Source organism: Pelophylax lessonae (genome assembly GCF_965119305.1).
Source record: "Pelophylax lessonae genome assembly, chromosome: 6".
NCBI lineage: Eukaryota > Metazoa > Chordata > Amphibia > Anura > Ranidae > Pelophylax > Pelophylax lessonae.
In genome coordinates this window covers 249,087,478-249,115,249 of record NC_138773.1, presented here as the reverse complement: position 1 = coordinate 249,115,249, position 27,772 = coordinate 249,087,478, and the positions used below count along the sequence as shown (strand labels likewise).

The window sequence follows — 27,772 nt, the reverse complement described above, 5'->3', positions numbered from 1 at the left end:
TTATGGGAAATGATCAGGCCACTGACACACACACACACACACACCTGTACAGGTTGAACTAGATGGACTGGTGTCTTTATTCAGCCTCAACTACTATGTAACTATGTAACTATGTAAGAATAATGCCTTGTAATTGGTGCATTGGCTATGCTGTCATCATACCATACACCAGCTGCTGTGTTCTAATGCAGTCATTGGTATGAATGTACCCTAAAAGTCATAAAAGTTATTTTAGGTTTCTATTTTTTTATTTTATTATTTTTATTATGAATGGATTCGTGGTTGTTATCAAATCCATTCATAGTTCTGAATGATCTGAGTACAGTGGTCAGTCACCATTGTCCTTACTTCAGCTTTACAAATTCAAATAAATGGCTTTGTTTACCTTCAAACCTATTTATGCATAATCAATGAATGTGAAGGTATTTAAAGCTATTCATACCTTCAGCTAAGCCTTGCCAAGGTCGGCTTGCGTTCCGCACCACAGCCTGTCAACTTCCCCACACAGCTCCCCAGCGAACTCCCAGCCAGAGGATGCAGTAACCAGCCACTTGCTTGACGACCTCTGCATACCAGACTAGCAGCTTGCCTATCAAACTCTGCAAATTGGAGCCGCTATACTGGGGACATTATCACCTTAGTGACATGCCTGGTCTTCATCATATGCAGTTAATGCGTTACTTGTATTCCACTTCTAATAAACAGTAGGGCTGCGGAATATAATCGAAAGATCGATGCATCGCGATTCGACCCTTCGCGATTCTGCATCGATGCGGGTTGCCGGCATAATCGATTAGGAAATGATGTCATCAGCCGTGGCCACGCCCTATCGCGCAAGGGAGAAAAAATCAGAAGATCGTCAGCTGATTGGTGGGTTAGTGGCGGGAGCTTAATAAAAAGGCTCCGCCCCTCCCCTTCCGTCTCTTTGACCCGGGCCAAGGCGCAGCAAGACATCCCCCGCGTGTATCGGCGTCCCACCTGCGGTCTTGCAGCCAAGAAGCCAGCCAGCCAGTCAAGCCACAAGCCAGTCCACACTCCACACACAGGAGCCCCAAGTGCGTCCCCATCGCAGCCAGCCAGCGCCGCCAGCCTCACCTCACCGTAGCCGACAGGCCCAGCCGCCACGCCACTGCCAGTGACGCCAGCCGCCCGCCACAGAGCCCAGAGAGCAGCACAGCACCTGTCCTCCTCTGCAATGCAGTGCACAACAACCCACACAGTCACACAGCAGGTATGTAGTCCGAACAAATAATTGTGTAATCATTCATGGGGGTCTCATCTGTATCTCTGGGGGATGTCTGTGATGGGGGGGGCTGGGACAGGGGACGGTCGGTCGGGGCCCGGGGGTACTGTTCTGCTGTGGCAGTCTGGCAGCCAGGGGGCTCTCTCTGAGTGTCAGTGGGGGCCTGGGGGTCTCTGTCAGTGTCAGCTGTGGGGGTCTGGGCAAGGGGGGGACTCACTCAGTGTTTGTCAGTGCTGTGGGGGATTGGGGAAGGTGTGGGACATCCAGGTCTCTGTCAGTGTCAGCTGTGGGGGTCTGGGCAAGGGGGGGGGACTCACTCTCAGTGTTTGTCAGTGCTGTGGGGGAGTGGGGAAGGTGTGGGACATCCAGGTCTCTGTCAGTGTCAGCTGTGGGGGTCTGGGCAAGGGGGGGGGACTCACTCTCAGTGTTTGTCAGTGCTGTGGGGGATTGGGGAAGGTGTGGGACATCCAGGTCTCTGTCAGTGTGTCAGGCTGCAGTGTCAGCTCAGCTGTGGGGGGAGGGGGGTCTCTGTCAGTGTCACTGTCACAGGCAGCTGTGGGGTAAGGGGGGGCCCCGGGGGTTTTGGCTCAGTGCATGCATAAGGGAGTCTGACAGACAGACAGACAGTCATATTTTATGAAAGATGTTGCTTGGTTGACTTGTTGCGGCTTAGTTTACAAGTTTTTTTTTTTTTTTTTTTTTTTTTAAACACTGACAGAGTTTGGCAACTTACGTCATCCGTCTCCGTCACATACGTGGTAGTATGGTAATGGCAGAAGGAGAAAAAGATCGAGAGATAAAAAATGCACCTAGCGTTTTAAGAGCAAACATCTGGGCACATTTCGGATTTTACGAACACACAGGGAAGCGTGAGTTGGACAAGACACACGCCGTATGTGAAGCCTGTCACACAAAAATTAAATACCTAGGGAATACTACGAACTTGAGAAACCATGTTAGCCATTTTCACTCTGAGTTAGTAACACCTGTCGCCACCAGCAGTGCCACCACTGCCAAGGAAAGACTGCTAGACCAAGATCAGCCAAGAATTGATGCCATACTGTCAACTTATCCACCCAACTCAGAAAAAGGGAAGAAACTAACCAAAGCTGTGGCAGCTTTCATCGCCAAGGACCTACGGCCTTACTCAGTTGTGGACAATGCCGGGTTTCGCTACCTTGTGAAGACGCTAGAGCCACGTTAAAAGATCCCATCACGCAGTCACTTTACAGAAAACGTTATACCTGCACTCTACCACGACACCAAAGCTCAGGTACTTGCGTCAATGAACCAAGCCAGTCGAGTCGCAATAACGTGTGATTCATGGACTTCAGTCACAACGGAGTCCTATGTTACAATAACAGCACATTACGTTACTAAGGACTGGCAGGTCTTGTCACATGTGTTGCAAACAAGAGCCATTTATGAGTCTCACACAGGTGCTCATCTGGCAGAGCTACTGTCTCATGTCGTGGAAGAATGGCAGCTGTCTGATAAATCTGTAGTGCTTGTGACCGACAACGCGGCGAACATGATAGTTGCAGCTCAAGTTGGTTAATTTCCTCATGTTAAATGTTTTGCCCATACACTCAATCTTGCATGTCAGTGGGCACTGAAAGGGGCCACGCTCTCCAGGCTTCTCGCCAGAGTGCGACGAATATCCACATTCTTCCATCGCAGCACTAGAGCAAGCCACTGTCTAAAAGAGAAACAGAAATGTCTGGGCCTGAAGAATCATAAGCTAATAACTGATGTGCCAACAAGATGGAACAGCGCATATGACATGGTCGAGAGGTTCTTAGAACAAAAACCCGCAGTTTGTGCCACCTTGCTGTCTCCAGAAGTCAGAAAAGGAGAGTCTGATCTCTGCACTCTCAATGAAACAGATGTGTCAAATGCAGAGGACGCTGTGAGTGCATTAAAGCCAATGAAGGATGCAACCTTGCTGATGTCAGAAGAGCGCAACCCAACAGTGTCTCTCATTGCCCCTCTAAATGCACAACTGCTCCAGAGCATGACAGACACCATGGGAGACACAGCCATGACCCATGAGATCAAGAATGCCATCAAAACAGATCTCCTGAAGAGGTACAGCAGTGAGGCAGAGAAGAAGATCCTTCATACAGCCTCTGCACTGGATCCTCGCTTTAAAGGACTGCCTTTTATTCTCACAGAGGAGGAGAGATCGGAGATATACAGAGGAGTGACTGAGGAGGCTGCATCTTTGGAGGTAATTAGAATTTCATCATGTTTCCTGCCAGACAGCTAGAAGCTCAGCTACATTGTGTTGTGTAATAACATGCCCTGATTCACTGATGCGGTGTGGGAAGTGGAACTGTATGGTATGGATTACCGTGCAGTTTCCCACACCTCATCAATGAATCACACTCTTAGTCAGTTCAGCTCTTCTTATACTATTATCTTTTGTTCAAACACACAGATTACATCTAATAGAAGGACAAATGTGGATGAAGTGCCTAGGGAAAAAGCAACTGTGGAAGAAGAAACAACACCCATTGAGGACAGCCATTCTCCTCCCAAAAAAAAGGCCACAACATCGCTGCTCATGACTTTGCTGGGGCAGTCTTTCACTGATGGTGCAATAGAACCTAAGGCCCCCTATGCCAAGGCAGAAGACGAAATGGAAAAATATTGTAAAGCCCCACCTCTGCCTCTCACTGAGGACCCTTTAAAATGGTGGCGTGAGCATGAGGTCATATTCCCCCTCCTCTCTCAGCTGTCAAAGCACTACTTGTGTATCCCAGGTACAAGTGTATCTGCAGAGCGGGTTTTCTCTACTGCAGGAGATGTTATAACAGCGAAAAGAAGCAGTCTTAAACCTGAGCATGTGGATCATCTAGTGTTCTTACAGAAAAACCTACATGTTCCCAAATGCTAAGCACTGAAATAATTAATAATTCATGTTTTTAATGAATTAGTAATTACTAATTCAGTCTGCCGCCAGTCACCAGTCAGTCACATCACCAGTCTTGTTTTATAGCTTTATAGCACTGATGGTTTGTTTTTGAAGATTGTCCTGTCCAATGTGTCCATTTCCAATCCATAATCCGTTCCGTTGCTTCACACTAAAAGTGTCTAGGCAAGTAGGCAGGGGTTCATTTAACCCTCAACCAAATAAATAATATTAAAGTGTATTTTCTTCTAGACAACTGACTGACACCAAGCCAGCCACGGTGCAGCATTATAGGAAGGAAAATCATTGAGAGAAATAACTTGTACATTTGAAGCTTAACCTCGAGTAAATCTTATCTTATTGGATCACAAATAAATACACCAATTGTGGATTCTTGTGTAATATACTATATTTGTGAGTTTGTGAATGTGACCCCCATAGGATTTCCTCAAGGATTTTCCTTCCTCTAATGGTGGCTTGTTGGCTAGCTTGGCTTCAGTTACAGATGTAATCGACATGGTAGAGTGCTGCTCAGTGCAGTGCAGGTAAAGTTTTCTTTCTGTAACGTGACTGACTGACTGTCGTGACAACTCAAGAGCTTATAACGCAGCTCTAGCATTAACTCAACACACACACACAGTGTGTGTGTGTGTGTGTTGAGTTGATGCTGAGGCTGCGTATAAGCTTTTGAGTTGTCACGAGTCACGACACACACACACTGTGTTTAGTTGACTGGCAATGGCAGGGGCAAACACAATCGCAGTGAACCTGGAACATTTTATATTTTTTACAGCTTTTCTGGCACTGGAGAGATGGAGAATGGCTTGTTTTCAAAAATGGTCCATTCACATAAGTGAATTGATAATTATTTAAGCTTAAGCTTATATTTGTATAACTCCCCTCTAGCAGCCATCAACTCACTTCACTTGAGTTGACTGGCAGTTGCAGGGGGAAACAAACATCACGGTGAACATGGAAGTTATGCAGCAGTGCACTATTGCCAGGTTCACCTTTGATATTTGCTACTAGTCAGGAAGTGCTCTGTTTTGTAGAGGACAGGTTATGGCACACACCTGGAATTTATTGCAACGCATGTCTGTCTGCTGGTCTGTTGTACTCTGTAGCAATAGCAAGTGTAGGGGGTTCCCTCAACCAAACAAATACTAAAGGTAAAAGTGTATCTAGACAACTGAAGGCAAGCCAGGCAGCCACGGTACAGGAAAGGACATCCTTGAAAGATTAAATCAATCATACATTGAAGCGTAAAACCTTGATTAAATCTTTACTGGATCACAAATACACACAAACCTGACCTAACCTATATGCCTTGAGTTGTACCAGTGTGCCAATGCCAAACCTTTCTTCAGTTCTCATGATTCTGATGCAGACAATCGTGTTGTGTGTTTTTTTGTGATCCCATGAAGATTTACTCAAGGTTTAAGCTTCAGTTGATGATTTACTCTGTCAAGGGTTTTCCTTCCTCTAATGGTGGCTTTGGCTTGGCTTCAGTTGGGTTTAATCGTGGTAGAGACAGAGACTGTCTGCAGGACAGGTAACGTTTTTTGTAAAGTAAGTGACATAAAAGTGACATAAGTGAATTGATAAGCTTAAAGCTTATATTTGTAACTCCCCTCTAGCAGCCAATCCATCAACTCACTTGTGTTGACTGGCAGTTGCAGAGGGAAACAAACATCACGGTGAACATGGAAGTTATGCAGCAGTGCACTATTGCCAGGTTCACCCTTGATGTTTGCTACTAGTCAGGAAGTGCTCTGTTTTGTAGAGGACAGGTTATGGCACACCTGGAATTTATTGCAATGCATATTCACATAAAAGGATTTATATATAATGTTTTGTGGGAATTTATGATGACCATTTTCACAAGAATATTAGCTTGGCTGGCTGGCTGGCTGGCTGGCTGGCTGGCTTCTTCTATCTTGGCTTGCCTTTAAAGTACAACTATAGGCCAAACTTTATCCAAAATCCAAAAAGTTTTGCCTTTAGTTGTACTTTAAATGGTGGTAGGCCTGGCTTATATTAATATTTTCTTTTATGAAGCAGTAAACTGCACTACTACAGTTTTTTACTAATTCTACTGTTACTTCTAGTAAAATACTAGTGTTGTTGTCTGTCTCTGCTATGCTGTTTGCATTTTCAGACCTTCCTATATGTTTGCAGTGCAAGTGCACTAAAGTATGCAGGGCTTGCAGGCCATGACAGGGTCCAGGAAAGTGTCCTTTGAAGCAAATGAAAATAAAAAGGATTCTTTTATTTGTGACTGCTTGATTGTTTGTTTTTTTTTGATAAAGTTTTGAAAACCATTGGGTAGTGGGCTGGGCATGGGCATTGGGCAGTAATCGTGATGCATCGTGATGCATCCCGGAATCGAATCGTATCGAATCGCGACCCTAATAATCGTAATGGCATCGAATCGTGAGGTAAGTGAAGATGCGCAGCCCTAATAAACAGCCTACATTTAGATGAGTGCAGCATTTTCTGTTTACTTTCTTATCATGAAAATTCATACACACCTGTAAAGGAATATCTGGAATCAAATCGAATTCTGGAATCCTTTCTGTCCAAAGGGTGAATTTTTTGGTGTCTGGGTCAATGAAATAGTCAAAGACAGTGCCATAAGAAGGGAACTTGATGGTTCTCATCTCTTTGTTCCACCACCGGCTAAACTGCAATCGGTAATCAAGCAGCTGAAAACAGAAAAAAGATATGATAAATATGAAATGGTTCCTATTCATTTTCAACTTGTTATGCTATTTTATTTCTCACCTGATCTTGAAAAAGAGCACCACCAAAAGACCAGACACAGGCAAAAACAAAATATATCTCATAAAGTTCTCGAGGTGAATCTGGAGGAGTGTTCTCAGCAGTCAGAAGACAGTCCAGTAAAGAACACAATGTCTGCAAAAAGGAACAAATAATACAAACCTTTCAGTGGTGAAGTAATGTCCATAAGCTTATGGGGAACCCAACAATTACCTTACTCAAATCAATCAATTACCTTACCTTAATCAATCCTCACAGCTTTAGGGGACACACAGAGTTTGGGTCTGGGGGTAGCTAAAAGAGACAGTTACCCACTTAAGTCATTGCAACTTGAACCAATGACTAAGAAATTAGGGCAGACTAAAGCCTAGTATGCATGAGCTTCATCCGGTTCAATAGAAACCGTCCGACATTCAGCCCATGTGTACTGCAGCTGGTCCGACAGAAGCTGGCTGTTCAGCTGGCTTCTGTCAAAGGGGCATGACCAAAAAAGGTCTGCCAACCGGCTCCCTATCAGCGCTCTCAGCCAATGGCTAAATTCACTGACTGGAGTGTTCTGGCAGGGAGGACGTCCCCCTGTGAGGACACAATAGAACAGCAGGGGAGATTGCTGTACTAACATTGGATTGTTAGTACTGTACAGTGGCTTCTACTTGAGCTGTCATTTTTTTTTTTCTTTAGCCCGATGGTTTGAACAATATAAACTAGTAGTGAGTACTAGGCTTAACTCTGCTTTTAGCTTGGTTCTATGAAAAGGGACCCAAAGTAAATGAAACTTACACTATTTGTTTAGAAAATACACAAACAACAATAGGTTGAAGTTATAAGCAAGGGACAGTGTGAAACCTTTTATTATATTCAGCATAGTAAGCAACATAATGTGAGGGTGACTGGCTTCTTGCCTTTAAAGTGGTTGTAAACCTCAGACATTAAATCTGAACAAAACACATATCTGTAGTGTTTATTTGTCTCACTCCAACGCTCTAAGTATAATTTCTCTATGGTGCTTTGTTCCTCTGTTATCAGAATGAGCCACTTCTGAGAAGTTTTCCCAACACATGAAATAGATTTGTGATGGGGAGGGAGCTCAGCACACAACTTCTCTATTTATTCCTGTGCTGTGTTTGAAGGAGGGGGGTCCCTTTCCTCCAATCAGCTCTTACACTCTGTAACTGCATTTCCCCACCCCCTCCTCTCTGCTCCTCACAGACGCAGAAGGATTTTTATCACAAATCTGCACCTTTGAATGGATGTATAGAAGAGATGGCTGCAAATAAACAAGTACAACTTATGTGGGAGGATTTGCTTTATCTCTGTGTATCACCTAAATCTATTCACTTCACTGGGTATATCAGAGAGTTTACAACCACTTTAAGCCAACTCCTAGGTGGGCTATGCACTACTTTGTACAAAAAAAAAAAAAGCAGCTACTGGCACTAAATATGGAAAATATATATTACATAAGTCACATGATTTAAATATGTTTTTATAATGTAAACAAGGAGGACAGAAGAAGTTATTGAGCTGGTGGTAATGTTATGCTGGGAACTGGAATGTAATGAGAGAGCCTCTAGCAATGTCCCCTGCATACATACAAGATGCATATTAAAGGAGATGTGACTACCGTCTGTATTGGGGAACAGAGGAATGTTCATATCGTACTGCACTATGAGAGGTGTTTTGCCTTTTTCCCGCACATGATCTGAGGATTCTATGAGGAAGGAGATAGATTACCACAGAACAAAACGCTGGGAGGATCTTCTCTGTTACCGATATCTGATTTAAGATCTTTGCTGTCTGTGACCTTTGTGATGATGGTCATAGCTATCTGGTAAAAGTCAGAGTGATTAAATCTGGTGATGGCTCTTTTCTATTTTCACTTATAAGAAGTTTTATCAGTTTGGCTCTCTTCCCTTTGGATGTGGACTCTTGTTTTTTCTCAATCTCCTTGACCAGCGCTTTTTTTTTTTTTAATGCACTATGCTGTACAAATAAAAAAAAAAAAAGCAGCTACTGGCACTAAATATGGAAAATATATGATACATAAGTCACATGATTTAAATATGTTTTTATAATGTAAACCTAAACATGAAGTGGAACATCTGAATTCAAGATCTCAACTTTAAGCTCAGTGTTGCATAAGATGACCACCCAGAAGATATTTTCTGCTGTTTGAAACCCCAATGCAATGGAGTAGCCCCATGATAGACTACCCTTAATGGCTGGAAGCAATATGAATGTAGGAGAAAAAAAAAAAAAAAACACAGCAAACTGACCTTTGTTCTAAAAACAGCAATCTAAAGTTTCTACTGGCACCCACAGATATAAAGATAATTACGGGATCCAAACTAAATTTCCAGGGTTAGCAACAGTCCTTTTCTGTTTTGTTTTAAGTACACAATGTTTTTCGGGTCAATGCAGAAAATCTCCATAGAATTACCATTTTGCAGTATGTTATTAAATCTCATGGTATGTTAATTCTCCAATAACCAATATGTCCAAATGTTGCATTTTTCTGGCATTCTAAACACAGAGTGCCAGGATCATATTTTTAAAAAGGTGAAAAAAAAACACAAAACAAAATAAAATGCATTGCTTTTACCTGTACCATGCTGTTTTCTGGGATTGGAGTTATAGTTTTTAAATTACATCGCACTTGCTCCAAGCAGTAAGGAACGTACTTATCAAACAATATGGTCAGATTTGCTTTTTCTGACTGAGCCTGACGAGTCTCAATCCAGCTGGTAACGTAGCTAATAAAAAAAGGAATGAAATCAGACACAGAGAACAGCCATAATGTGTGGTGGGATTTGCATTTAATTTAGATGTCCTCAATGTTCTCAAATAAATAGGAAACAAAATTGCAACTCCAAAAGTAAAAGAGCAGCAGAACCCTCTGTAATGCAGGTGCTCCCATGCTGGTAATACCATAAAAGGTTCTATTTGTATTACAAGATACAGATTTAAATGTTTTGAATGTTATAGTTAGTTGTTTATGGAAGCAAACAATAACATGCTATATTAGGAAATTAATCATTTATAGTTAAAGTGATACTAAAGTCTCATTTTTTTTTTTTTGTTTAAAAATAACAATAAAAATATACAAAAATAACAAACATATGATACTTACCTGTTCTGTGCAGTGGTTTTGCACAGAGCAGCCCAGATCCTCCTTTTCTTGGGTCCCTCGTCAGCGCTCCAGGCCCCTCCCTTCTATTGAGTGCCCCCAAAGCAAGCAGCTGACCTATCATATTTGGCTTAATTACTTTGATTGACAGCAGCAGGATCTAATGGCTTCAGGTGCTGTGTTTCAGTCAGTCAGAAGGGAGAGACCAGACAGCCGAGTCCCTCGTGTAACATCGCTGGATCTAGATGAGGCTCAGGTAAGTATTAGGGGGCTGAGGGAGGCTGTTTCAAACAGAAGGTTTTTATCTTAATGCCTAAAATGCATTAAGACAAAAATCTTCTGCCTTTAGAACCACTTTAACACTTGTTTCCTTCTACACATGTACATTTTGGAAAGCACTTTTGGTAGTATGTGTGTGTGAGAGTCTCCACATAATGTAAAATACAGTAATACCTTTTATTTAAAGGTAAATATAATTTACAAACATCAACAGGGTGTTTGCTCTTAAAAATTCAAGTCTGGCTGGCATAAAAAAAAAAAGTCCTGATCACTTCCAGTTGTGCAATTAAATCAGCCTGTGGCATCTTCCTACGCATTTTGTCATACATGACTTCTTTCGGGGCATCCACTTTTATACGGCATGGTACTCATTTATATTTTTAATATTTGTTTAACAAACTTTGTACATTTTATGATTATGCCTGTTTAATGGTGCCACAAACTATACTGTGTATTTATATAAATATAGTCTGGGAAGTCCCTTGCTACAAAAATATGTTTACAAGATAAGTCCACAGGTTTTCTTTACATACTGCAAGCTAAAAAAAAATGTCCAATATGATTTTAGGGGAAATAATAGATGTTTAGTTGAAATATTAAACATCCTTGTCAAAAGGAGATGATAGGCAATGCTATGCTGTACACTAATTATGCTTTATGCTGCTTTTATCTCAGTAAAAACCTATGGATAGAGTTTTTTCTAAGCAGACCATCACTTAAACAGTAACTCCACTTTTGTTGAGAAAAAAAACGCATATCTTAGTGCAGACTGCTAGAAAAATCAGTGAGCCAATCAAACAAGTAGCAAATTATGTTTTCGGAGGTGTTCTGTACACCAATGGTGTACAAAATATCTCCAGGTTGCCATGTTGCATTGCATTTTACAGAAAATTACAGTAGCTCATGTTTATTTTTTTACATTTTTTAATAACATTAAATTATAACATAGCTTTTGTAGAAGTTGTATAAGCTATATATATTTTTTTTTTTTTTTTGCTAAAAGTTACTATTATGCAACTTTGCAATAATACCTCAAAAATAATTATTTATTGAAACTACATGGATAGAGTTTTCCCTTTAAGTTTAAGTTCCCTTTAGGATAATTTCCATTAAGTTTTTTCTCCTGTTTATATTTTGTACTTAATTTGCTTGATTCCTTGGGGTAACTGAGAATTTCCTTTACTCCAGATTATAAAAACCAGCACCAGGTCTGTACAGTACAGTATGGAATGCCTAACTCATAATGTTCTTTTTAATAGGTTCAGCCTAATAGGTTATATGATTACCCTGACTCCTTTTAAAATGTTCTGCATCCCTTTTGAAACTTTCTAAATGGTTCCATTTTCAACTACATGGTCCTATTTCATGGTTTAAAAAATACACTACATAGGTTAATACGATATACAGTATAATTACCTAACGGATTGTGACGAATGCAGTCACAATGGAAATACTTAGCAGGAACTTTTTAGCTATTTTCATGTAGGCACAATTACCCATGCGTTTTTATATAGAAAAAGTAGAATAGTGAGCATTATTTCAAAGTTATTATCCCACTCATTGTCCTTAGGAAATTAAAAGAAAAGAACCTTCTTTAATTCTTTCTTTGAAAGAACCCAGAATTTTACTCTACACACCCCTTAAAGGAACTCTTCCTAATGTTTACTAAGCTGTAAAGGACTATTGGTTCAAAAGAAGTTAAAGCAGAACCCCATGTAGATACTGTAAAAAATCACCAAATAATCTAATTATACTGTACATTTATTTAAAAAAAATATTTGAAAATGTGACTAGTATAAGTACCTTAATACCAGACTCATGTCATCTCCTGTAAAACAGGACTCAAATTGGCAAGGATGGGGACGAGTAAGCACTAGAAACAGCAGCCAAATAGGCTCTGCTGCATGTGCTGTCAGTGAGTATAATGACAGAAGGAGAGAGCAGACTGAGCAGAGAGGTGGCCTCTTCACTGTGCTACTGCTCTTTCATTATCTAATAAGCAAGTTGAGGGTGTGTCTGTATACTGCTGTAGAGCCATAATTTTCTTGGAGGTCCCAGATTTGCGTTTGCTGGCTTGCATCGTGTCTGGATCACAAGACTGGCTGCAGAGCATATCTCAACAGTGTGTTTTACTTTTTGCCTGGAGTTCAGCTTTAAATCCTAATATTCTCATAGATTCCATACTCACGGACTCCAACCCAGGTCCTGTGTGTTCACATAAAGGATTCCAGCTCTCGAAACAGTGGCGGGTGTAGCTGCTCGCAGGTGACTTATTTCAAACAACAGCCTCATAGAAGGTGTCAATGAGATTCGTTCATTGCTGGCCAATGTCAAGACCTATAGGCAAAAAAAAAACACAAGGAAGAAAGTGACGGCAAATTCATCAAGAGAAGATGAGTAAATTTCAAGGTTAAAATGTTTATCGGCACAAAGCAGGTAAACAATATCAAAGATGACAGGACTATCACCCTGTATAACTTGTAAGATGAGTAAAAGTCCCATACAGGTGCCCTGCTTTAAGCCTTTGCAAGGCACTCACATAGAAAATAATCAAGAAAAGCCAACAAACTGAAAATGTACAAACCAATCTTCTTTATTCAAAATATGATGAAGGGGTAAAAATTCCAGGAACAAACATGTTGACCCATTTTGGGCTATGCAGGCCTTAGTCATAATGGTCTAATGGTCTAATAATAACTACTTACAAAGCAGGTAAAATACTGCAGAATAGGACAGTTCTAATAAAATGTACATTAGAATAACTCAATCCTTAGGGAATTATGGGAATTTGTGCTGAGCTGAAATTAAACAGTAATATGGATTAACCTGCCTCTGCCTTGTTTGGCCTACTCGGCTCAATAATTTCCACTGTTAAATGTATGTAGCTAAATGTAAGCTATTGAAAAATATGATTTTGAAATAATATTTTCGTACGAATGCTGCTATATCAATTGACATGCCAAAGTGGAGCTCAGCTTTAATAAACACAAGAAAAAGCATTACTAAAATAACCATTTAAACATGCACAGAAGGAAGACCATAAGCAAAAAAATTGTATATAACTTGCAACTGGTGAAATGTATGTAGATACAGGCTGGCAAGGGGAACAAGCAGAACTAAACTCTCTCATTCAACATTAATATTTCTAATCCTTATGCTGCTAGCATTAGTAAATAGATATAAAAGTATATTATATAAATATCACATATACATATTATATTTTCTTGTTTGAATTTTACATTTTATCAGTAGCTTTCTGGTTTCTGGCTTAGGCCAAAATTATGTCATACATCCAAGGAGTCTCCATGGGCATTTTATTTCTTTCATCTGGAGGAAGGGAGGAGGGGCTTTCTCAGCTAAGCACACTCATCTGCCTGCATGCCTGGCTAAGGGCAGAGGGATTCCAGGAATTAAATTCTACATGAATTATCTGCCTTTTGCTCATGGCCACAGTTAGAAATGTTAGTAGGGTGTTTTTCAAAATTATTTATTGTCCTCCTTCACACCATATGGGTATGAAAACTAAATTTAAAAACACATAGATATGACTTGCATAGAATAATCAGAGCTTGTTCACACCACGTGCAGACATGCATTTTTCTAATGCAGGTCTCTGCAAGGACACAAAGATTTTCTAGGTGTCATGTTTACACCACAATGTTAGGCCGCAATTCACACCTATGCATTTTTTGTGCTTTTTGCAGAAATGTACTAAGTCCATTCAACATGGTTTCCTATGGAACATGTTCTGTAGTGCAAATCTGTAAAATGCAAAAAGTACTAAAAATGCATAGGTGTGAATCAGTCTTTAGTGTCATGTGAGTTTTTCTTCTGCACAGAAATATGTAATATAAAGGTCTCTTAAAGGGCACAAAGTAAATTATTGTTTGAACCCTATGACATGTATACTTGTGGTCAGACTGTGTGCCCTATACCCTATTATACTCTATGTTCCTTGTTAACCACCTGCCAGGGGCTTTATATATTTATATATGCACTTCAGAGACATTTTGGGAAATAAGTTTTCAAATCAGCATACCAGAAAATAGAGAGAGAGAGAGTTAGGCTTGGGGCACACTAACCATTATTGAATTGGAGGGAAACTGACTCCCACAATTATTGGGGTACAATGACCACCAATGTAAGGGGAACACAAACACTAACCACCATAATAAGGGCTCACCTCTACACTGACCACCGATATAAGGTGGGCGCCACAATGGTCACCAATGTATAGAGGCATAGACATTGACCGCTAATGTAAGGGAGCACAGACATTGACCACCTAAAGAAAGGGGCACAGACACTGACCACCAATGTGAGGAGGCACAGACACTGATCATCAATATAAGGGGGCATGGGTACTGACCACCAACATAAGGGGGGCACAGGCATTGACCACCAATGTATAGTCCCACTGACAATGACTGCAATATACAGTGCGTCCGGAAAGTATTTACGGCACTTCAATTTTTCCACTTTTGTTATGTTACAGCCTTATTCCACAATGGATTAAATTAATTATTTTTCTCAAAATTCTACAACCAATACCCCATAATGACAATGTGAAAGAAGTTTGTTTGAAATCTTTGCAAATTTATTAAAAATAAAAAACAAAAAAAAAATCCCATGTACATAAGTATTCACAGCCTTTGCTGAATACTTTTTTAAAGCACCTTTGGCACCAACTACAGCCTAAAGTCTTTTTGAGTATGATTCTACAAGGTTGGCACGCCTATTTTTGGGTAGTTTCCCCCATTCTTCTTTGCAGGACCTCTCAAGCTCCATCAGGTTGGATGGGGAGCGTCGATGCACAGTCATTTTCACATCTCTCCAATGACATTCAATTGGGTTCAAGTCTGGGCTCCAATTGGTCCACTCAAAGACATTCACAATGTTGTCCCGTAGCCACTCCTTTGTTATCTTGGCTGTGTGCATAGGGTTATTGTCCTGTTGGAAGGTAAACCTTTGCCACCAGTCTGAGGTCCAGAGCGCTCTGGAGCAGGTTTTCATCAAGGATGTCTATGTGCATTGCTGCATTCATCTTTCCCTCGATCCTGACTAGTCTTCCAGTTCCTGCTGCTGAAAAATGGCCCCACAGCATGATGCTGCCACCACTATTCTTCACTGTAGAGATGTATTGGTCAGGTGATGAGCATTTCCTGGTTACCTCTAGACACGATGCTTGCCATTCAGGCCAGAAAAGTTCAATCTTTGATTCATCAGTCTAGAGAGTTTTGTTTCTCATGGTCTGAGAGCCCTTCAGGTGCCTTTTGGCAAACTCCAGGAGGGCTGTCATGTGCCTGTTACTGAGGAGTTGCTTCGGTCTAGCCACTCTACCATACAGGACTGATTGGTGGAGTGCTTCAGAGATGTTTTCTTTTTCTGGAAGGTTCTCCTCTCTCCAATGTTGAAGCTCTGTCAGAGTGACCATCAGCTTCACCTTCCTGACTAAAGCCCTTCTCCCCTGATCGCTCAATTTGGCTGGGCGGACATTTCTAGGAAGAGTGCTGGTGGTTCCAAACTACTTTCATTTACAAACAATGGAGACTTTTGTGCTCATTGGGACCTTCAATGCTGCAGAAATTTTTCTGTACCTTCCCCAGATCTGTGCCTCGTTACAATCCTGTCTAGGAGGTCTACAGACAATTCCTTGGACTTCATGGCTTGGCTTGTGCTCTGACATGCCCTGTTAATTGTGGGACCTTATATATACAAATGTGTCCCTTTCCAAATCATGTCCAAACAACTGAATTTACCACAGGTTGACTCCAATCAAGTTGTTGAAACATCTCAAGGATAAATAGTGGAAACAGGATGCACCTGAGCTCAATTTTGAGCGTCACGGCAAAGACTGTGAATACTTATGTACTCATTGATTTTTTCATTTTTTATTTTTAATCAATTAGCAAATATTTAAAAAACACTTCTTTCACATTGTCATTATGGGTTTTTTGTTTGTAGAATTTTGAGGAAAATAATTAATTTAATCAATTTTGGAATAAGGCTGTAACATAACAAAATGTGAAAAAAGTGAAGCTCTGTGAACATTTTCCAGATGCCAAGTATTTTTCATTCCCCTTAACCACCAATGCCAGGCAATGTTTCTTCCAGCTGACTATTGATACTGGTTACTTTTCCTCCCTGACCATCAACACCAAACCTCTTTTTTGTCTCTTCCACTGTGCGCACAATTAGATCACACCCACCCTTAGCCACAGCATGCTATGTATGTTGCATCATTACTTTGGGTGTGCCCAATGGTGCTAGGTCTTTCACAATTCTAGTTATGCCCCTGCAAAAGGGTGACTCGAATAACATATTAAACACACCGTACATGCATTTTATATGCAGTAAAATTTTAATAGACATAGCTGCCAGGAAGTCCCCACGTGACCCTTCCCTTATTTCACAAAGAAAATGCATGCTAAATATAGGAGAAAATGCATCAAAGAACACTGCAATACATAATATGTGTAAATGGGTCATAAGATAGAGACTTATTGATGTTTTTGATTGTAAGAGCGCGTGTTACTTATATCAGGTTCCATTTGTCATTTTCCTAGCACAGAAACATGACAAACATGGTCGGTTAACATAGAAAACAGTTTTACACTTTCCATTACCTTTATTTTTATTTTTTTTAGTTGAAAAGGGATGAGGTTTCATTTTTACTGCCATCATGGGTTTAGGGCATATCCTGTGTTTTTGAAATTTGCAGTCCCAGTGAGTTAATCTGAGAATTTGCCAGACTGAGTTCTTTGTAACCATTATACTCTCTTAGTCTTTTAACTTAGGTGACTTAGCTTAGAAGGGTGAAAATGGGGGCTTTTTGGTAAGCTAGAGAAATCCCCCACCTTGTGTCCATTGTAGCAGTAGCAGTTGCAATGGCAAAGCAGTGTAGGACTGGCCAAAAATGAAAAATTTTATCAAATACTTACAGTAATTTTCATTTCCTGACGCCAATACATGGCAGCATACATATGATATAGCTCCGCTCCCTATATCCACCCACAGGACCTTTTTAAATCTATAAAAGTCTGACTGCGAGCAACCTTCCCCATTCTTCGTATAAAGCACAAAGATCAGAGGGAGGGTTTGTATGCTGCCATGTATTGGCGTCAGGAAAGGAAAATTACTGTAAGTATTTAATACAATTTTCAATTTTCCTGACGCCAACATGGGAGCATACATAAGAAAAAATAACGAGCTAAACAGGATGGGGTATAATCAAATTTTACTACAGTAATGGAATATGTGTGAACTAAAAATCCCAGTTTTTCATTCCACAGTTTGCTGGAAAGGGTGTATAGTTTGCTGGAAAGGGTGTATAGCAGTGTGCAGAGGGCCCATCCAGAATTTTTTGATAAGCCAGCCCCCTAACTTTAAAAAAGTGAGGTCACGGTAGTCATATTGATAATGTGCTTTAGCTGGAAAAGCATAGGAAATGCTGCTGACAAACTGCATTGGGTGAGATCAGCGTAGGGTTTGTAAGCACTGGCAGGTCAGGTAAAGTAGGTGTGAACATTTAATGTAGGTGGCAAAATGCTGTGTATCTTACACCTAATGCTGGTGATCTCCTGCAACCTCCTTACAGCCTGTCCTTGTCCACATATACAAGTTGCATGTGTTTTAGACACATGGTATATTTTCTAATTGTGGCTGGCTCCAATTTTTCTTTCACATGCCTTTTTAAAATGATAACAACAGTGGTATATGCCTGGGCAATATGCATCAGCACAGCAACCTATGGTTTCCTTTGGAAAAGCATGTGACAGGGTGATTTATAGACAGGAGAGTGTAGTAAACAGGGGCAGAACATTGTCAGCCCAAACAAAGCCTAACATGGAACCTTACAGCAGTATCAACAGCTGGTATTTTCGTGAAAGCTTTTCAGACTTTTCAACTGATATCATGTTAAAGTGGAACTAAATCCACTTAGCTTTAAAAAAAGAAAAATAGTTGCAGTGCAGAAGAGGCATACTATGTCTCTCCTGCATTAAAGTTACTTACCTGTCTGTATGACCAATAACTGTCTCTAACAACTAATCAATAGCTAGCTCGGCTGGCTCTTTAAATTGACAACACCACAGCTACTTTTTTCTTTTACTTGCAGTCTGAGTTTTTAGATTAATTTGCTTCAGGGGCGTACCATGGGGATGGCGAGACCGGTGCCCGCCAGGGGCACAGGCCGAGGGGGGCGCAAAACTAAATTGGCAGTGTTAACAGTGATATTTGCTCCCCGCCCGGTGCTCAGTCTGCGCCCCCAGGCAGTGTGCGGTTCCCTGATAGAGTAGTACCAGGGCCGGCGCTACCTACAGACCAGCGCGGCGGCGCCACTCACACTACCTCTACGCGGCGGCCCAAGTGTGCTGTGCTGCAGTGTCCTATTGGCTTCCCCTCCTATAAGGTCCACTCCTCCGCAGCAGCCTATTAGTCCTCCCACTGCCCGGGAACCCTCAAGTGCAGAGAAGGGGGCGGAAGGGGAGGGGCGGTGTGGTACATGGTGCCGATACCATGGATGGTGGAGTGCACTGAAGATACAGCGGCTGCCCCTGTTGGTGGACCAGCGGGGGATACTGAGGAGCGGCTGGGTGGCTGGAGGAGCCCGAAGATGGAGCCTGGAAGCCATGGACAGGTAAGGAGGATCCATTGAAGTGCATTGTACTGGGAAAGGGAGGGGGAATGTTGTGTGTAAGGTCTGTATAGTTAGGTAGGTCACTTTAGTTGTTAGTGTAGTGGTTAGGGTGGTCAGTGTAGTGGTTAGGTAGGTCACTGTAGTGGTTAGTGTAGTGGTTAGGCAGGTCAGTGTAGTGGTTAGTGTGGTCAGTGTAGGGGTTAGGTAGGTCACTGTAGTGGCCAGTGTAGTGGTTAGGTAGGTCACTGTAGTGGTTAGTGTAGTGGTTAGGCAGGTCACTGTAGTGGTTAGTTTAGTGGTTAGGTAGGTCAGTGTAGTGATTAGGTAGGTCAGTGTAGTGGTTAGTGTAGTGGTTAGGGTGGTCAGTGTAGTGGTTAGGGTGCTCAGTGTTGGTTAGGTAGGTCAGTGTAGTGGTTAGGGTGCTCAGTGTAGTGGTTAGGTAGGTTAGTGTAGTGGTTAGTGTAGTGGTTAGGTAGGTTAATGTAGTGGTCAGTGTAGTGGTCAGTGTAGTGCTCAGTGTAGTGGTCAGTGTAGTGGTTAGGTGGGTCAGTGTAGTGGTTAGGTAGGTTAGTGTAGTGGTTATTGTAGTGGTTAGGCAGGTCAGTGTAGTGGTTAGGTAGGTCAGTGTAGTGGTTAGTGTAGTGGTTAGGTAGGTTAGTGTAGTGGTTAGTGTAGTGGTTAGGTAGGTTAATGTAGCGGTTAGATAGGTTAGTGTAGTGGTTATATATGTCAGTGTAGTGGTTAGATAGGTCAGTGTAGTGGTTAGATAGGTTAGTGTAGTGGTTAGATAGGTCAGTGTAGTTGTTAGATAGGTTAGTGTAGTGGTTAGTGTAGTGGTTAGATAGGTCAGTGTAGTGGTTAGATAGGTTAGTGTATTGGCCAGTGTAGTGGTTAGATAGGTTAGTCTAGTGGTTAGGTTGGTTATTGTAGTAGTTAGATAGGTCAGAGTAGTGGTTAGGGTGCTCAGTGTAGTGCTTAGAGAAGTGGTTAGGCAGGTCAGTGTAGTGGTTAGAGTAGTGGTTAGGCAGGTCAGTGTAGTGGTTACAGTAGTGGTTAGGCAGGTCAGTGTAGTGGTTACAGTAGTGGTTAGGCAGGTCAGTGTAGTGGTTAGGTAGGTCATTGTAGTGGTCAGTGTAATGGTTAGATAGGTCAGTGTAGTGGCTAGGTAGGTCGTGTAGTGGTTAGGTAGGTCAGTGTAGTGGTCAGTGTAATGGTTAGATAGGTCAGTGTAGTGGCTAGGTAGGTCAGTGTTGTGTCTAGGTAGGCCAGTGTAGTGGTTAGGTAGGTGAAAGTTGGAACCAGGTAGGTCTGTGTAGTCTCCACTGTATACATGGGCAGAGCAAAGGTAGTGGAGTCAGGGGCGGGGCAATTGGGGGGAAGGGGGGTGGCAAAATGAGGTTTGACCTAGGGTGTCAAAAATCCTTGCACCAGCCCTGCACAGTACACAGGAGGAGCACCTCCCCCTCGCGGTCTGTGTAGGAGCGCCGGGTGTCACGTGACTATCCGGCTTTTAGCATGACACAGACAGCACGCCAGACATCAGACGCCCCCCTCCACTCCCCTACCATGACAGGTAAAACAGCAGGGAGGGAGGCAAGTAAGGATAGCCATTTATTGGACAGCTGACTCTGTGAGTGCTGCTTGGGACGAGGATTGCATAGGTAGGTAGATTTCAGGAAGGGTGGGAGGGTATATTGAGTAAGGGGGGGAAGTTGGCAAGGGGGCTGGAGATATTGAGGAAGGGGGGAGATGGCAAGGGGGGGAAATATTGAGGAAGGGGGGAGGTTGGCATGGTCATGGGGGGGGCGCCGATACAGCTCCCACTGGAGACCCTAGTTATGCCTCTGATTTGCTTTTCCTATTTTTAGATAATAACTTTTATCCTTCGGTGGTTAATTTTTATATTATAATTTTTAGCTTGGGGTGATTAGAGCCCATCGGGTAGTTGTTGCTAACAGTCCATTCAATAACTGTCTTTTTGTGCAGAACCTCGCTGCATCTATTGAAAAAAAAATGTATAAACATTGTGCACCTAAACACCACAGGCATTCACCCACGATTCATCGCAACCCCCTGCTGTATCCCATTCGCCCAATTTATCTAAAATATTATAGCTTTACCCTTAAGCATTGTTTGGTAAAATTGGGCTTGCACCAGGTTAGTTTAAAAGGAGCTGCCATACAGTAATTTTAGTGGCTTGGTTTTATTTAGTTTTTTTTTTTTTAAATTTACATTAGTAGCTAATTCATTGGTTTCTTAGTGCTTTGCAAATACTTATAAATTTCGTCTTATCACAGCAATTTGGCTTCTTAGTTCTCTTTAGCATCTTTTTCATTTATTTCAGTAACCATTTACTTATATTTCAGCAGTTGAGTCTTTGTTTTTTAATACTCATCATTTCAGTAGTTAAATGGTTTTATTTCAGCAGCTTGGTCTCTTATGTTTTTTTTTTTGTTTTTTGTTTTTGCACTGATTTTAAGAGCCAATTCGTTTTTTTTTTTGTTTTTATTTCAGCAGCTTGGTCTTCTAGTGTGTTTAAGCACTTACTTTTTTAGTACTTGTTCTAGTAGCCAATTATTTCTATTTCAACAGCCTGGTTTTTTGATTTTTCAGTACTTTTTTGCACATTTTCCTGAATGTTTACAATATACTGTATATCTGCTTTCTTTATTGGAGTTTTTACTATGTTTATCACTTGTAACATTTTTTAATTGATTTAAGACAACTGAAGTTCATGTGAAAAGTTGTTATCATGCAATGTTGTAGTTTTCATTTTGTTTGAAGTTTTCCTTCATCTAGCTACACCTGCAAGTCTAAGGGCTCTTTCACACTTGTAGTCCGTCAAACGGACTCCGCTTTTCTCAGCTGGGGATCGATCCACCGATCCCCAGCTATGCAGGAGGATGACAGCTGTGTCTCCGCACTGTGTGTCCGTTCTCATCCGATTCCATCCGATCCGCTGGACGGATGGAAAATAGGGTTTCCATCCGTCCAGATTTGACGTATCGGATCAGATCAGATGTCAGCGGACATGTCTCCGATGACATCCGATGCCCCATAGGAATGCATAGGGGGACCGTTCAGATCCGCCAAAATAACGAACAGGCGCATCTGAACGGTCCGCCTGTGGGAAAGGGGCCTAAGGCCCCTTTCACACTATCCGTCCGTCGGACGGACTCTGTTTTTCTCAGCGGGGGATCGAGCCACTGCGGAGACACAGCTGTCAGTTCCCCATGCATCTCTATGGGGAAATCGGATGGGAACGGACCAACATAAACTAGTGACAAGTAAATAAATAGCAAAGGCGTGATAGTGTATCCAAAGGATAACTCCAATATTGGATGTTGAAGTGATAAATAATAAATAAATATTAAATGGTGATAGAGTGACTGGAAACGTCCAAATGTAATTGATAAGCAGGTGACAATCTTCGTGTAAAATATACACAATGAGTGACCCCGTGGTGGGTGGTGAGGTGCTCCGTGACCCCTCTAGTAAGTGGCGCACGTACATCCCATACCGCCAGGACTCCATTAGATCCCAACCACCTTCCCCCAGGAACCCTCTAACCCGGGACCTACCAGGGACCCTCCTAGACGTCCAACCTAGGACCTGTAGAGGAAACCAGGACCCACCTACCGGAATACTACATATACCCGCTCTATACCCCTGTGTGGGGTGGGTATTTCTGGTGAGTGCGCCACTTACTAGAGGGGTCACGGAGCACCTCACCGCCCACCAGGGGGTCACTCATTGTGTATATTTTACACAAAGATTGTCACCTGCTTATCGATTACTTTTTAGACGTTTCCAGTCACTCTATCACCATTTAATATTTATTTTAATATCCATTTAATATCCTTTGGATACACTATCACGCCTTTGCTATTTATTTACTTGTCACTAGTTTATGTTGGTGCACATTAACCTTGGTTATTCACGCACAAGTCACTTTGAGTTTATGATATTTATATTGCATCATTGTATATTTTGGACCTCATATCACTCGTGGTCACTTATGCACATGTTATTCTGGTTCATTGGCATTCATTTATTTATTTATACATACATGTTTAGATATTGATTTATTTATACCTTTTGGATTTTATATTTATGGTTATACATGCACATGTCACCTTATAGGGTAATTTATGCACATGGTACTTTGACCTATTGACACATTTTTATATTTTCTTTTTTTACACATTCATATTTATAGTTTTTACATCACTTCTTTTACACCTTGTCATTGGATTCTCAGATTTTACCTACATATTTATTGCCACATCCATCTGGCACTCCACATTTTATATATACCTCTTGCCACTAGGCAGCGCCATTCCCCTACCCCCCCCCCCCCTTTTTTGCCTTATGCAGTTAACCCATACTTGGCTGGCAATAACAAAACTTGTGAAATGATATCATAACACAAGATAAGATGTGATGTGGACAATATATTTCTCTGAAAATATTCTTAAAAAGAAAAACATTTATTATCCTTAATATGAAAAAAATGTTTAAAAACAACTGTAGATAAATAAAATTACCAAAATAGGTAAAAAATTTTGAAAAGATATATATGAACAAAATATTATTAAAATTAATATATATCATCAAAAAATCAAAAGTATATAAAAAAATATATAAAAATATAAAAAAAATTGTTGATATATAAATATATGTGAATAAAATAGTATGAGTTCAAAACATGAGGTGGGCAGGATACATCCAATAATAAATGACAATATGGCCATAAATTACATAATAACGGTGAAAAAGTACATAACACGAGGAAGCCTCAATATAAAGGGAGGAGTAAAATGGCAGATCATAAAAACGTGTATCATGTATTGGGAGGAATAGATATAACAATATATATGTGTGAAAAGGTATTATAGCAGAAAAGGTGTTGTAAAAAATTGGTACGATGTAAATATGTGAAAGGGAGGAGTAAAATGGCAGATCATGATTAGAAGAACATGTAGAAAAAATGTCTAAAAATTCCTAATAAAACAGTAAAATCAGATCATAATGTAAATGTAAACTGTATAAATGTATATATAAAAAGGAAATTTAATAGTCTGAAATAAAACAATTTAAATCTAATTCTATATTCAATCCTGATGGCGTGAGTGTCTGTAGTTCGAATATCCAGCGGGATTCAGCTTGTCTTAATGTTTTAATTTTGTTACTCCCTCTCCAATGGGGTTTATATTTTTCAATACCCCAAAATAGGAGAGATGAGGGATCTTTTTGGTGTACTTCTGCGTAGAGTTTGGATACACTATGTTTAGGATATCCTTTTTGTATATTTTGTATATGTTCTCGTAGCAGTATCCAGAGGGGTCTTTTTGTCCTACCCACATACTGGATGTGGCATGGACATTCTAAAACATAGACGACTCCTTCTGTTTTACAGGATATAAAGTCTTTAATTTTGTAGTTATTTCCAGTCTTAGTTGATTTAAATTCTTCCTTTTTCTTCTTATTTAAAAATGTTCTTTTACACAAATAGAATAGAATAGCAATAGATCTCTATCAATATTACCTACTTTTCTTATTTTATCTTTTATGAATACGTCTTTATAACCTTTCTCTATAAAACGATTTCCTAGAATTTCGGCTTGTTCTTTATAATCATTTGTATCTGTACAGTTCCGCCTAATTCTCATTAATTGACCTTTAGGAATATTGATCAACCAGGCTTATAATGACAGCTGTTCATCGGTAAATAGCTGTTTTTGTCTACTGGTTTAAAAAAGGTCTTTTTTTTAAGTGAATTGCCTTCTCGCCTAATTTCTAACTCTAGAAATGTAATGGCTTCTTCACTTATATCCCAAGAAAGAACAATGTTTTTGTCATTATGTGATAGTGCTTTTACATATTCTAGTAGGCTCTCTTTACTCCCTGTCCATAAAATAACAATATCATCTATGAAGCTCTTGTACATGAGAAGTTGTTCTGGTTTATTCTTATATATGGTGTATTCTTCCCAATTCGCCATGTACAAATTTGCCACGCTAGGCACAAATTTGGCGCCCATCGCTACGCCTTGTAGTTGTTTATAGTATTCTGACTTGAACCAAAAATAATTGTGTTCAAGACTGAATTTGAGGCATTTCAATATGAATTTCCTTTGTTTATGTTTGAGATGACTCCTGTCTCGAAGGGCCTATTTGGTGGCTGATAGTGCTTCTTCGTGGTTGATAATTGTGTAGAGGCTCGCAACATCTGCTGTGGCTAATATAAAGTCCTTAGTATTGATTTGTACTTCATTAAGTTGTTCCAGTAAATCTTTGGTGTCTTTGAGATATGCTTTATTTGTTTGTACAACTAGTTGTAAGAACCAGTCAATGTATTCTCCCAATCTTGACCCAATCGAATTAATGCTGTTCACAATTGGTCTTCCAGGAGGGTTGATGCTATCTTTGTGAATCTTCAGGAGTGTATATAGGATAGGAGTTCTACATGTATTAGGTATTAATTATCTGGCTTCTTTCTCATTGATGAGGTATTTCTTCTTTTTTTCTTTTATGGCTAAGGAGTTGCCTGTGAGTGCTGCCTATAGCTGGGCCTAGTCAATGTGGTTTGAAAAACTGAAAAGTGGCAATAATGCAGCTGCTGCCATCACTGCTATTCTTTTTTCAGTTCAAAGCATGGGCAGCACATTGGTCATCAGAGGGTTATCAGAAGGGGTCGTCATCAGGAAATGTGGCAAAGAGGTTCCTACACAGCCCTTTTCTTAGCATTGCGATGGTAACAGTAGATTGGCCATTTTACCCTAGGTCTGGTAGACTGACCACCCAATAGTAATTTCTCTCTTTGATGACCTGGAACTTAGGGTCCTTGAGCAGGCCTTTGACCATGAAAGATCCCATTCACCACAAATTACCCACCACAGATGACCCTAAGTTTCCCCCCCCCCACTTCCTCCTTCTCCTCACTGTCAACACTCCAACCCTCCTACTACCTATTATCTTCTTTGAACTGCTGCTACATATCCCTCAGTAGGTCATCCTGACACAGCAGCAAGTCCTCCTCTTCCTCCTGCTGCTTTGCCCCCAGTGACTGACCTATCAGGCCACAGAGTGTATGCTCCTGTAGGAACACAAGAAGGATTGTATTGCTAGTCCTCACCCTGTCGCAGTGTGTAAGGTTGTCAAGGATGAGGAGGCTGGCAGGCAGTGTACACTGTACAGATATGAAGAGTTTGTAGCTTCCCTTTCCTTACCTACTAATCCGCATTTGCATGGTCATGTGTATCCTACCACTGACAGCGTGGCCCATCACCACAGATAAATTGCAGGTGGAAATCAGAAATGGCCTTCCAGGGAAAATAATGGTGGCTGATTACATTGAAAAAGGCTGAAAGTGAAGCAGCTATTTCGCCACATTGTCACAAGATGCTGGGCAAGGGGTGGTTTTGGGACATCTTCTTCCATTCCAGCAGCTGCAGAAGAGACACTTGCTTTCAGAAAGATGCTGCTGGAGCTTGCAGGGTAAGCATAGGAGCATGCTGCAGAGGCTCAAATTGATGCAGCCGAAGAGTGTTGTGGCGGTGAGGGGAAAGTGCAAAGTGATAAATGAGGAGGAGGAGAAGGAGTGTGTGTTTTGTTGCTGATTTGCTGCTCCCCCCAGAGATTTGTGTTGTAAAGTTATGCCTTTTCTCATGCATGTGGTATGTAAATGTAGCACCCTTCTAGGTAGGTGCTGGTGGAAGGGTATAGTTTTTGGCTCTGTCTGCCTATCAGAGGAGCAGCAACCAAATCTACAGTATATTGCTCTCTGCTTACAGGAAGAGCAGGATCTGTTATTGAGGTATGCTCATTGTGCTCAGTATGCAATTCAATATGTCTAGTTCCACATTGATCCAATAGGGAGGCATGTTGGACAGTGGGAGGAAACCTGACAAATGGATGCATAGGCTTTGGTACAGTCCTGGTGATTGGCAGGGGCAGGTCGCCTTGGTGCATTCTGGGATACTGTATAAAAGCCTGGAGCATATGTGCTTTGGGGTCTTTGGCTGGAGAGCAGAGACCTGGGGGATGGTGGCAGCTTCCTCCTCCTCTGTAGTAGTGGCACGTGGCCTCAGGAGGGTCGTACTGAGGGCCAGAGGAATGGAGAGAGAGACACTGGAGACCCTAGAAAAACCATATTGTGAGTACAGGGGCTCATGTTGAGGGTCCTGACCTGAGGGGGGCCACCCCAAGAGTAGGATAGTCAGTGGACAGGTGTTAGCAGTCAAGAAAGAGGGTACTGAGGAGAGTGTCCTGACGATAACCTTAGTTCATCAAGTTGTCTTAGGAAAGAGGCTTAAATCTAAATTCACCTCAGTGGCAAGGTGGATAAACAGCCTGGGTGGACCAATAGATAGAAGTGCTCCAGTATTGTGAATAGTTAATTTGAAGTATCCCACTGTCCCCTTCTCCCAACCCTAATTTATATTAAAATTCAAAAAACAATTACATACCCCTGGACTGATTTTTGGATGAGCCAAAGATGAAAGTGAGCGACTGTGCATGTCAAGATTGCTAATGATGACTCAGGGGGACCCGTGAGTGTAAAATCTGGCAGTCCTCAAGGGGGCAGTGCTACATAAAGGATTGGTACTTTTACTACGTCTGATACCCTGAAGGTAGAGACTGCAGACCACAATGGTCCACACTACTTTAAAAAGGGCCCACACTACAGAGCTCTTTTTGCTGCCTATTATAGGTACTTACATACAATCCTAAAGTCAAGTCATTTCTACCAAACACATACCTCAAGTCAATAATTTAAAAATGTTGG

At 41.2% G+C, this 27,772-nt stretch overlaps 1 protein-coding gene across 1 annotated transcript in view; it reads right to left on the bottom strand.

Moving 5' to 3' along the window:
- The window catches only part of LOC309558730 (dynein axonemal heavy chain 11-like), a gene marked incomplete at both ends in the record, with an annotated part of 1,130,439 nt that overhangs the window by 679,880 nt on the left and 422,787 nt on the right, over nt 1-27,772 (bottom strand). The window contains 4 exons of the mRNA XM_082261779.1: nt 6,689-6,862; nt 6,942-7,073; nt 9,541-9,691; nt 12,533-12,681. Of these exons, the coding sequence (XP_082117905.1) occupies nt 6,689-6,862; nt 6,942-7,073; nt 9,541-9,691; nt 12,533-12,681 (606 nt within the window). The remainder of the gene's footprint in view (nt 1-6,688; nt 6,863-6,941; nt 7,074-9,540; nt 9,692-12,532; nt 12,682-27,772) is intronic.